The sequence below is a fragment of the Trachypithecus francoisi genome, unplaced genomic scaffold (genome assembly GCF_009764315.1).
Source record: "Trachypithecus francoisi isolate TF-2019V2 unplaced genomic scaffold, Tfra_2.0 Lachesis_group0, whole genome shotgun sequence".
In the NCBI taxonomy this organism is placed as follows: Eukaryota; Metazoa; Chordata; class Mammalia; order Primates; family Cercopithecidae; genus Trachypithecus; species Trachypithecus francoisi.
In genome coordinates, this window is record NW_022681453.1 from 140,845,057 (window position 1) to 140,858,418 (window position 13,362).

At 37.1% G+C, this 13,362-nt stretch overlaps 1 protein-coding gene across 2 annotated transcripts in view; it reads right to left on the minus strand.

The window, feature by feature from the left end:
- The window catches only part of ANO10 (anoctamin 10), a 261,033-nt gene that overhangs the window by 65,483 nt on the left and 182,188 nt on the right, over positions 1-13,362 (minus strand). For both annotated transcript variants that reach the window (XM_033212250.1, XM_033212251.1), the window contains exon 12: positions 3,957-4,073. In XM_033212250.1, coding sequence (XP_033068141.1) covers positions 3,957-4,073 — 117 coding nt within the window. The remainder of the gene's footprint in view (positions 1-3,956; positions 4,074-13,362) is intronic.

The window sequence follows — 13,362 nt, forward strand, 5'->3', positions numbered from 1 at the left end:
TCTGCCCACTTGATGGATCAGAGACATCAGAGGTGCTCATGTACAAATTTAAAAATCACCTTCAGGGCAAGCTATGTAAGTCCTATTAGAAAGCATTAAATAAGTATACTGAATGGAACCTGTTAGACATCTGTCCCTCCAGAATCACCTTTTCTTACAAGGTGATTTTAACCAGAGAATCAGATCTATGTCCTCAGGTGAAAAAAATCTCAAAGAGACATAACATCTTTTAGATTTTTTTCTTCTTTCTAAGTAATACAGGTCGAGCATCCCTAATCTGAAAATCTGAAATACTCCAAAATCCCGAAACTTTGTGAATGCCAAAAAAAAAAAAAAAAAAAAAAAAAAGCTCACTGGAGCATTTCAGATTTCAGATTTTCCCATTAGGAATGCTCAGTAGTAAATACAATACAAATATTCAAAAATCTGAAAAAAAAAACAAAATCTAAAACACTTCTGGTCCTAAGCACTTTGGATAAGGGATACTCAACTTGTATGAGATAGGGTTTTGGTCAGTGTTTCATTTCTCAAAGAAGATGAGTGTGAATAAATTTGGAATTAGGGCTTTGCCTCACTGTCAGGTAAAGTGTACCTGAAGATATGGGAATCTTAAGAGCTGAGATGACTTGAGAGGTCATTTAGCCATATCCATAGTAAACACATATCCATGACACCCTCAATGGCAAATGTAACGGTCCTGCATTTGGAGTTTTAGGTAAATGTATTTAGTAACATAAGACATATTAATAATATGTTGAATTTGGTGGTGGTGAGGGAGGTTCATAGGGAATGAGTTATAATTTCATTCTCTCAATAAAAATCCTTTTCTTTTTAGGCAAACTTTAAGTAGTAACATGAAATCCTGAGTGATTTTTTCAAAAGCAGATCTTTTTTAAAAAAGCAAATTCATGGAATTTTATGGTATAGACAGACCATAAAATTTATTGTATAGATATACCATGAAATCCTGAGTAACATGAAGCATGATTCTTCCTTGACCTGGAGTTAAGATGTGTATGTACGAGCCAGGAAGTTGCCTGCCCCCATCTACAAAATGTCACCAGAAATGTAATCAATGGAGAAATCTGATTAACTAAAACTCTTCCAGACACAAGGCTGTATATTAAGCTTTTTTTCTTACATACCTCTTAAAGTTTTTAGATGCTTTATGCCCTCTCACACATTTTTAAACTGACACCTAATGTTTCAATGATTAAATTTTGGTACAATTTTCAGATACAACCATTACCCTAGTAAGATTTGGTTTGTATTGCAGAGTAATTGAAATTAAATTCAACTACAATTCTAGAAAGACTGAACCTATTTACATTATATAAAAGAATGTCCATTTCCCAAATCCAACGAGGACAGGCTATCATGACATAATCCAATAGAACATGTGAAATGTGGTATTTCACTGGTGTTTAAATTTATATTTCTTTAATTTTGAATGAGGTTGAGCATCTCTTCATATGTTATCCTTTCATTACTGTACTGTCATTTTTTATAGATTTGTGGAAACTTTTTTTGAATTAAAAGATACTGACTTTGTTATATACGAAAATATTTTTCCAGGTTGTCCAATTTATCTTTTGAGTCTGCTTATTTTTTGTCATACATAAGTTTTCATTTTTCATGTATTTTACTTTATCATTTTTAAAAATGATTTTTGGGTTTTATGTCTTGATTGGGAAGGCATTTCCCACTAAAAGATATACCCAGACTTTTAATAGACTTCTTATGGCTTACATTTTTTACATTTAAATCTGTCAACCTTGAATTTTGTGGTGGTGGGGAGGTTCACAAGGAATGAGTTAAAATAAAGTATAATAATTTTCCCAAACAGCTGATTTCCATCAAGCTGTGTAACAAATAATCCTTCTTTTTTCCACTGACATAAAATACCACTTTTACCATAAATGAAATCCCCAATTTTATTTGGGCCCATTTATGAACTCAATGCTCTCTATTCCACTGATTTTTCCATTTCTTCACTAATTTAAAATGTATTTAATTATAATTATTGTACTATGCAGAATACATTTTAATATCTGACAGAGTGAGAGTCCCCATTTTTCTTCTTTATCAGAAGTTTCCTTGCTATTCTCGGATGTTTATTTTGCTATATTTGAATTGGCATTGGATATTTACAAGACTGAATCTTTTGATCCCAGTAAAGTTTAAAAACATTTCTCCTATAAGTTATCTATATTGTTTCCATAAATTACCACCTAAGTTTTTACATTTTGGTTCCTTCTGTAAATGTGAATTTTTCATCAAAAATATTTTCTAACTGATTATTTCTTGTGAAAAGAAACATGATTTTAAATAAACTTTGTAACTTGCTTCCTTACCACATTTTCCTATTTTTAATAACTTATAATTTTTTTAGCTATATAATCCTCTAATTTTTTCTTTTTTTTTTTTTCCTTTTTTTTTGAGACAAGGTCTCACTCTATCACCCAGGTGGGAGTGCAGTGGCGTAATCACGGCTCATTACAGCCTTGACCTCCTAGGCTCAAGCAATTCTCCCAGCTCAGCCTCCCAAGTAGCTGTTACTATAAGCGTGCACCACCACGCCTGGCTAATTTTTGTATTTTTTTGTTGAGACAGGGTTTCATCATGTTGCCCAGGTTGGTCTTAAACTCCTGGGCTCAAGGGATCTACCCACCTCGGCCTCCCAAAGTGCTGGGATTACAGGTGTGAGCCACTGCACCCAGCCTAATCCTCTAATTTTCAAGTAATAAGCTTGCCTCTTCTACTTGAACTTAGCTCTTCCTCTTATACAACTGCATTGGTTAGTACCTCTAGAAGAATGCTAGCTGTCCGTGGTGATGATAGGTTTCCTGCCATTGCTGGGAATGCTCTGGAGTTTCATTATTGGGCATGATGGTGGGTTCTGCTTTAACATATAGACACACTGGCTAGCCCACATGCCAAAAGTGAACCTGCCCAACCTCTAGGAATGCAGGTAACTTAGTCTTGTCACCTACTGTGTGGCAAACATGAGCACAGCTCTGGCTAGTTGGCCCAGGTTCATCCTCTTTTCCATATTCTTATCACAAGTCCTCTTCTGGAGTCACCCTGCCTCATCAGGGGCAAGTATTGGTTCGATGTGGGGTTCCCCTGTCTGGCGCACCACCCTTAGAGCCCTCATGCTTTGATCAAAGGGTCATCTTAAGTGGGTCCTCTTCACGTTCTTTTTTTCTCCCAACTCCCCAAACATAAGAAGAAATATTCCTATGCAAAGTAGTTTAGAGGCCAAAGAAAGAGTGTCTGTCCAGCAGGTTCTGACCACAGCTTGTCCCCTCAGATGACAATGCTTTACTGATTCTCTCAATGCTTAAATTCCTATGTAGCACTAAAGATAAGAAGTGAGAGATACTCCAGGCATCTAGGGATCTCCTGTATACTCCCACTCTCCTACAAGCAGAAAATCATCAAAATGGTCAACTCCAGCATGGCTTTTTTTTTTTTTTTTTGTAGTCTCTGGTAGAATGTGGAAGTCACTGAGACACAGTTTCTCCTTTCAGGGCAATTTTGCTGCTTCTACACACCTGATCTCATTCTGTCTTGCTCTCTGAAAGCTATTATTCAGGATTTTATTCACTCACTTCTCCTCACTTAATGTTTCAGTAGATGGCAAAACTGGAAGCTTGTGGGGAGCTACCCCAAGTTGACTCTTAGATGTCTGTCTTGTTCTTTTGCTGAACGCTAGCTCTATTCTTTATTTAACATTGCCTGAATATTTTTGTTTGTTTAGTTTAGTTCTTTAAACCTATTTGTTGCTCATATTAGGATTTTGGTTTTGTTATGTCATCCTAAACTGGAGTCCTCTGTATTCATTTAAACTGGTAACTTCAAGGCTGAAGAAAATGCTGAGACTGATTCTTCTGAATTATTTTTCCTGTCATTTGCTAAAGTAATACATACATTTTCAGGACAGCTGCTCTTACCTGCTGCTTGAGTGCCTCCAAAGACTCAAATTCCAATCTGGCTAGTTTTATCTGGATATGCCGTGGTTTATCAGGTATGGCAAATGCAAGGATAAACTTTAAAGCCAGGATTGCGTGCTGAAAACAAGAAAGAGTACATGTTGATGTGATACATCAGACCATATACGCAAGGAGATAAATTGATATCTAAGCAATCTAGGATCCTTTATATTAATCTTGGGTAATTTCTAACTATTGACCTGTGAAGTGTCAAGGACCAAGCAGGCTCATGAGTTGTACTGAGTCCTCCCTGTTGTGGTTCATTCAATAATTTACTGACTTTATTTAATTCTTTTTTTTTTTTTTTGAGACCGAGTCTCACTCTGTCGCCCAAGCTAGAGGAGTGCGGTGGCACGATCTCGGCTCACTGCTACCTCTGCCTCCCAGGTTTAAGCGATTCTCCTGCCTCAGCCTCCTGAGTAGCTGGGATTACAGGCAGGTACCATCACACCCAACTAATTTTTTTTGTATTTTTTAGTAGAGATGGGGGTTTCACCATGTTGGTCAGGCTGGTCTCAAACTCCTGACCTCAGGTGATCCACCCACCTCAGCCTCCCAAAGTGCTGGGATTACAGGTGTTGAGCTATCACATCCAGCCAGCTTTATTCTTTTAAAATCAGGTATTCCCATAAACGGATACCGTAATGGTACCCTCAATGTTTTATAGAAAAATAGTTTATTCTGAAGTCTTCCACAAACTCTTTTCTAGCAATGTATCTTAGTATACAATATTTGTAGTCACTTCATTCTCTGCCCAATGTCCCTGTGCTGCACTTCAGTTTGAGTTACATAAAATGTACATATATGTTAAAAATAAGGTGCCATGAATCCTCTAATCCCAATAGCGTTTGGTGCATTTTCTTTTATGATGTGATAATCAATAAAGATTAATTCAATGACTGTAACCTTATGCTGCTGACTCCATATATGGTAAGTACACAGACATTATAATATGGAAAACTTAAAACCTGGCTATTACTTTTCTTTCTCATACAAGCATCATAAAGAAGTCCTCTATAACATAATGACATGAGATGTATAATTAAGCCAATGGTATTGCTTCCATTGGTAATCCCGCTGTTCAGATGTATAGGCTCAACCTACTGATGCTTCTCCAAATCCAGATCATCTTGTGTTCCAGAATCAACACCCACAGAAATCTAAGTAATCAAAAGGATACAGCTGCCTCTGTGGTGACAGCATGAATTACTAAATATTAAAAGTTGTGAATTTTAAAAGAAATAATTAAAAGGCATTAAGAAAATCAAGGAGAGAGATGGAACAGCCTTTAAGAAATGTTGCATTGAATTACTGACAGAAAAAGAACAGTTGAAAAAAATTAAAAGAATTTCTTACTGTGATATTTTCAAAAGGAGGAATGAGCGATAAATAACAAGCAGATATCTCCTGGGAGAAGCATGAAATAGTGAAGGAAATCAGCATGATGCCAGAACAAGCAAAAATTTAATCAGAAGACTTGAAAATCAGCAGAACCCCAGGACAGGCCAAGCAGTGCCATAGAATAGACCAGGGACAGACAGCCTTCATGTAAATGTGACTGCCATGACCAAAGATGACACTGGAAGATACTGATTAAGGGTCCAGAGTAGAAAAACAAGTAGATAATACAGCATGGACCAGATGATACCCTATGTTAAAATTCTGAACTGAATTAATAAAAACCTGGATATAATCTCCAAATAATACACAAATAATTCAGAAAAGGCTATGCTGTACCATTATTTCATTCCATTAGAATACTGAGATATAATTTTATACAAGACAATCTCTTCAGTGGAAATATTAGACAAGAAATAAACAAATTAGTAGATAAAAAGAAATATTCCATGTATTTCAGAGTCTGTGTAGCCTTAGGTTGCCGGAGTCCTACATGACATGACAAAGTCATGGCCCCTTTCCATCTCTCCTAATAAATCTGTACCCATTTCCTCTTCCTCAGAGTCTTGGCAGGAATTGCAAAACAAAATATGCTGCTGAGGAAGGACATGCTTCCCTTGGATGTTAAGGCATCTGGAAGGTGTATTAACTCTCCTTTGGGAACCAGGACTGGCTATTAGGTAACAGAACAAGGTTGCCCAGATTTTGCTGCTCTGGTTTCCATGCAAACCGTTCACAAAATTTTCATGAATTGAAAAAAGTTAGTATTGATTAGACAATATTAATCAAAACAGGATGCCATTTTAAACATTTACATAGCAACATGCTTTTATGAGTAATTCTCTATAGTTTATTTTCCAAAAAATATAGCATCTTCACGATGGTTTTCTTTAGATGGTGGCACTATAGGCAGTCTATCTTCACTTTTTAATGGACATACATTACTTTTTTTTTTTTTTTTTTTTTTTGAGACGGAGTCTCGCTCTGCCGCCCAGGCTGGAGTGCAGTGGCTGGATCTCAGCTCACTGCAACCTCCGCCTCCCGGGTTCACGCCATTCTCCTGCCTCAGCCTCCTGAGTAGCTGGGACTACAGGCGCCCACCATGTCACCCGGCTAGTGTTTCTTGTAGTTTTTTTTTTAGTAGAGACGGGGTTTCACCGTGTTAGCCAGGATGGTCTCGATCTCCTGACCTCGTGATCTGCCCGCCTCGGCCTCCCAAAGTGCTGGGATTACAGGCTTGAGCCACCACGCCCGGCCCATACATTACTTTTATATGGGGGGAAAACTTATATAAAAATTAGCCAGGCATGGTGGCAGGCACCTGCAATTGCAACTACTTGGGAGGCTGAGGCAGGGGAATTGCTTGCACTTGGAAGGCAGAGGTTTCAGTGAGCTGAGATCGTGCTGCTGCACACCAGCCAGGGAGACACAGTGAGAGACTCCATCTCAAAAAAAAAAAAAAAAAAAAAAAAGCTGGGCAAAGCGATCACTTTGTATTCATTCATTCTGCAAATATGTGGAAAGTACTTATGCAGGGCCAGAGTGCTCAGATGGAAGCCTTCATCAACAACTTCCCAACCTTCTCTAATCTGTCATACTGATTTTCTTCCCATTTTGCCAAACTACCAGAAATTTCAACAATTATAGGTTCATTTGCTTTGATACACATTCTCTGTTAAAAGTGAAAGCATCAGTGGGAAGGTTAAGGAGCATCAACTATTCACAGATATTGGTTAATTACTTTAATTAGTTGTTGCTAACAAGTTCTTTCTTGCTCTCCTCCACCCCTACCGCTAACCCCTAGGCAAATAACAATGAATACTTGGGAGTGAGGTGGGAAGACAACACAGCAGGGATAGGATCAGCTCCAACAGCAGGGGTCCTGCTTCAAAGAAGTGGTGTAAAGAGAAGCAGAAAGGAGCCAATATTGTCTCTATGGTCAGGAAAGGATATATTAGACCTTCCCCACCTCCACCCCTACTTTCTTAGCGGTTTCTCTTATCCAGGATCCAGAATTCAAGTTGAGCATCATGTTAAGTAAGCTTTTGTGTTGTAGCCTGGAAACCTAAGTAACATTTATTTTTTGGATATTATTTATATTTTCCATACAGCCACTCCGTTTCAAGGCTGGGAACTGTTTTATGCTAAATAATCTGAGAAAGAAAAAACTGTAAAAAGCATTTTTGTCATTTTTTCTTGTTTAAATAAAAGAAAACTTGAGATAAAATAGGAATTTATTCATATTTGAAAAAGAAACACTCAAAATGAATAGTGGGGTGGAAGGAGCTTGTCTATGAAAAAAGAAGACATTTTATGCACCAGAATTGTGATTCTTCTTTTACAGTAAAACTCACAAAATTATATCCTAAACAAAGTAAAGGAGAAAAACAGTGAAGGTGGAGGAAGGGGAAGGGGAGGAGATGGGCAGAATTTTAAAACTAGTAAATACAAAGAAGTTGGCTCCCCACAACAATATGCCTTAAACAGTGATTATAGGGTGTCTGAGTTGGGAAAAGGAAAAAAAGTAACAGGACCAGAGAAAATTAGCACTCAGAAGCTAAATGTTTTCCAGTGCCAGTAGTAAAGTACTGCCTGCTCTGCTTTTAGCACATTGCTCACCTTTGGTCACTGCAGGGTTGTCAAACCCTGGGACTCTCATGTCAGCTGCACATAGAGCCAGCAGAACCATTTTATTTTGCAAAAACTAGAAAACTTGTGACATGATCCATAGTAGTAGCTGTGTTTTGTAGTAATATGTCCCCAACCCTGTCTCTACTGAAACAGAAAATGCAAATTAGAGTTGAATTCTTAGACTTCTGAAAAGCAGATCTGATACCTACAATGGTATGTATGCAGAGTTACCTGTCTCCACTGAGATCCCAGCCACAACTGCACAAAAGGAGTGCCCTGAAAAAGGTGTCCTCTGCTGATTACTAGACAAATTACATGCCAAATGCAAATTAATAAAAATGATTAACGGAGCAGAGATTGAAAAAAATGTTATGGAATTAGGCTCTTAGGAAAACAACCTCAGGGATTTTCATTTTAAGATGGTAGACCAAGCAGGTACATCTACTTCTTCCACTTCCCAAAGGTCCCCTGAAATGACAGAAAGATATATTCTAAAAGCAACAACACTGGAAAATAAGAGAATTTGCCAGAACTTCTGAGGATAGGACCAAGGCAAAGGCAGGTACTCCCAAAGGAGCCTCAGAGAAGGGCCAATGTCAGATTTGACCCCACAAAGGACCCCTGGTGAGCCAGGGAGTCTGCACCAAAGTGAATAAAGAACAGTCATCAGAGAAGCTGGGACCATGAGGAGCGTTTCTCATGCCACCTTGAAAGGGAAAGAGAAAGCAGAATGAATACATTCAACTTTCTGTCTTTTCAGAGGACCGCCTGAGGGACTAGTTTCTGTCTTTTCTAAATTAGAAGGCATGTGAACTTAAAGGGCATACTTTAAATGCCTAGGGGGTGCTGAGAACAATTAAGGGCTTGTCAGCTTGCAGCAGCACCAGAGAACTTGCAGTACTGCACACAGACACCAGAGGCAGCAAGAAATTACAACCTCCTGAAAAAGAAGCTGGCAAGCCTTTCTAATTGGGAAATTAGATGCATAATCCCAGAGAAGACACACTACCAGAAAAGATTTGAGTCTCTGATTCTCTAACTGGGCTGAATGGTGAAGGCTTTCCTTGTATAAAGCTAGTCTGTAATGACAGACAGATGGCTGTTTTTCAAATGCCCAAATGCCAGCAAAAAAACAAAAGGACATATGAAAAAAAAGGAAAAATGGCCCAAGCAAAGAAACAGTAATTCTTCAGAAGCTGACCCAAAAGAAATGAAGATCTGTGAATTGCCTGACAGAGAATTCAAATAACTGTCTTTAAAAAGCTCAGTGAGCTGTAAGAGGTCACAGACAACTAAATAAAATGAGGAAAACAATACATGAACAGAAAGAGAATATATCAGCAATCAAATAGAAACTATAAAAAAGAACCCAACAGAAATTCTGGTGCTGAAGAATAACTGAATTGAACAAGTCACACCTAGGTATGGTGGCTCACACTTGTAATCTCAAGCACTTTGGAAGCCCAAGGTAGAGGATCATTTGAGAACAGGATTTGAGACTGGCCCAAGTAACATAGCAAGACCTCATCTCTACCAAAAAAAAAAAAAAAAATCAAAAACTTAGCTGGGTGTGGTGCTGCATGCCTGTTGTCCCAGCTACTTGGGAGACTGAGGCTGTAGGATTGCTTGAATCCAGAAATTTGAGGCTGAAGTGAGCTATTATCACACCACCACACTCCGGCCTTGTGACACGGATACAGCCTTGTCTGTATCAAAAAAAAAAAAAAAAAAAAATTCAACCACGCACGGGGGCCCATGCCTGTAATCCCACCACTTTGGGAGGACAAGGCAGGTGGATCAGCCCGGGCAGGTGGACCAGCCCGGGCAACAAGAATGAAACTCCATCTCAAAAAAAAAAAAAATTCACTAGTGAGATTCAACAGCAGATTTGAACAAGCAGAAAAAAAGAATCAGTGAACTCAGATAGGTCATTGGAAATTACTGAGTCACAGGAGCAAAAACAACACAAGAAGAAAAGTGAAGAAAGCTTAATGAAACACCATCAACTGGACCAATTATGCATTATAAGAGTTCCAGAGGAGAAGAGAGAGAAAGAAATGGGAACAGAACTTATTTGAGGAAATAATAGCTGGAAATTTCCCAAATCTGAGGAAATGTGCATCCAAATTCAAGAAGCTGAAAGGAATCCCACTAAGATGAGCCCAAAGCGGCCTACACCAAGACACATTATAATCAAACTGTCAAAATCAAAGACAAAGAGAGTATCTTGAAAGCAGCAAGAGAAAGGTAATTCATCATGTACAAGGGAATTCCCAGATTATCAGCAGATTTCTCAGTAGAAAGACTGGAGGCCAGAAGAGAACAAGATGACATATTCAAAGTACTGAAAAAAAAACTCCCAACCAAGAATTCTATACCAGGAAAAATCATCCTTCAAAAACATAGGAGAGAAATAAAGACCTTTTGGATAAGCAAAAGCGGAGGAATTTCATCACTACTACAACTGCCTTACACATAATAGGCATTCCTTCAAGCAGAAGCTCAAGGACACTAGACAGCAACACAACAGCATAAGAAAAAATAAACTCTCTAGTAAAGGTAAATATATAGACAAACAAAAAATCCTTTAATAATGCGATGGTGGTATATAAATCACTTTTAATTCTAGTACACACTTTAAAAGATAAAAACATAAAACTAACTACAAAAGAATACTAATGGATCAAAAAATGTAATTTGTGGCTGGGTACTATGCCTATAATTCCAGCACTTTGAGAGGCCTAGGTGGGTGAATCATTGAGCCTCAGGAGTTTGAGACCAGCCTGAGCAATATAGTAAAACTCTGTCTCACAAAAAAAAATACAAAAATTAGCCAGGCATGGTGGCCCATGCCTATAGTTCAAGCTACTTGGGAGGCTGAGGTGGGCGGATCACCTGAGCCCAGGGAAGTTGTGGTTGCAGTGAGCTGTGATTGTGCCACTCCATTCCAACCTGAGTGACACAGTGAGACCCCGTCTCAAAAAAGAAATAATGTTCTTTGTGACACTGATAATAAAAAGTGGTGAAGGGAAAATGCAAAGGAGAAGATTTTTTTGCATGCTGCTAAAGTTTTTATCAGTTTCAACTATAAGATATTTTATGTAATCCCCATGGTAACTACAAAGAAAATATCTGTAAAAGATACAAAAAAGAAAATGAGAAAGGAATCAAAGCAAGTTCCTACAAAAAAAAAATCAACAAAATACAAAGGAAGGCAGCAAGACAGAAAAAGTGCAGCAAAATAATTACAAGACATACTGAAAGCAATAAACAAAATGGCAATTGTAAGTCTGCTCTATCAGTACTTAAGTGTGAATGGGTTAAACTCCCTGATCTAAAGACATAGAGTGGCTGAATGGATTTTAAAAAAACAAAACAAAAAACAAGATCCAATTACCTGCAGATATAAAGACATACATATAATCAAAGTTCAGGAATGAGGAAAAATGCTCATTTTCATTTACCATGAAAATGGTAACAAAAAGAGAGCCAGAATGACCATACTTATATCAGACAAAACAGACTTTAATTAAAAAACGGTTATAAGAGACAAATGAGGATATTATGTAAAAATGAAAGGGTCAATTTACTAAGAAGACATAACAATTATAATTGTATATGCATCTAACATCAGAGTACCAAATATATGGAACAAATATTGACAGAATTGAAGGGAGAAATGAACACTAATACAGTACCAGTGGGAGATTTCAATACTGCACTTCAATAATGGATAAAACAATCAGACATAAGATCAATAAGGAAGCAGAGGACTTAACATCACAAACCAATTTAACCTAATAGATATATACAGAACACTCTACCCAGTAACAACAGAATAAACATTCTTTTCAAGTCCATATAAAAGATTCTCCAGTATAGATCATACCTTAGGCCACAAAACAAGCCTTAACAAATTTAAAAAGACTGAAATCATACCAACTATCATTTCTGACCAAATGGAATGGAACTAGAAATCAAAAGCAAAAGGAAACTGGAAAATTCACAAACTGTGGAAATTAATACACTCTTGAACAACTAGTGAGTCAAAGAAGAAATCACAAAGGAAATCAGAAAATATCTTGAAACAAATGAAAACAAAAACACAACACACCAAAACTTATGGGACACAGCAACGACAGTACTAAGAGGGAAGTTTATAGTGGTAAATGCTTACATTATAAAAGAAAGATCTCAAGTCAATAACTTGACTTTAACCTCAAGAAACTACAAAAAGAACCAACTAAAGTTAGCAGAAGAAAGGAAATAATAAAGATGAGAGCAAAAATAAAAAAGAGAATAGAAAAACAACAGCAAAAAAAAGTCAACAAAAGTAAGAGTTGGTCTTTTGAAAAGATCAACAAAATTAAGAAATCCTTAGGCTAGACTAATGAAGAAAAAGACTCACATAGCAAAAATCAGAAATGTAAGAAGAAACATTATAACTGATGCCAGAGAAATAAAATATGAGACGACTAAGAACAATTATACACCACTAAACTGGATAAACTAGAAATAAATAAATTCCCAGAAACATGCAACCTACCAAAACTGAATCATGAAGAAAAAAAATCTGAACAGAACTATACTAGTAAGGAGATTGAATCGGTAATGAAAAACCTACCAACAAAGAAAAGCCCAGGACCAGAGAGCTTCATGGGTGAATTTCACCAAACATTTAAAGAATTACCAGCAATACATCTTGAATTCTTGCAAAATACTGACAAGAAGGGAATACTTCCAAACTCATCTTATGAGGTCAATATCACTGTGAGACCAAAACCAAAGACATAATTAAAAAAAGAAAACCATAGTTCAATATCCCTAATCAATACTGATGCAAATTCCTTAACAAAATACTAGCAAACCAAATTCAACAACACATTAAAAAAGTTACACATCATGACCAAGCGGGATTTATTCCTGAACTACAAGGATGGAACAACATATGTAAACCAATCAACATGATACACCACATTAACAGGATGAAGGACAAACCACATTATTTTAATTGATGCAGAAAAAGTATATGACAAAAATTCAATACCCTTTCACGATAAAAACACTCAACAAACTAGGAGTAGAAAGAAATTACCTTAACATACTAAAGGTTATATACGAAGAAGCCTAGAGTAACATCGTATCAAATGATGGAAAACTGAAAGCTTTCCCTCTAAGATCAGGAACATGGTGACGAATGCTTAGTCTTGCCACTTCTTATCAACAAAGTACTGGAAGTCCAGTACTTTCTTAATTGTCAGAGCAATTAAGAAAATAAATAAATAAAAATAAATAAAAGGTATCCAAATTGGAAAGTAGTAAAATTATCTGTTTGTGG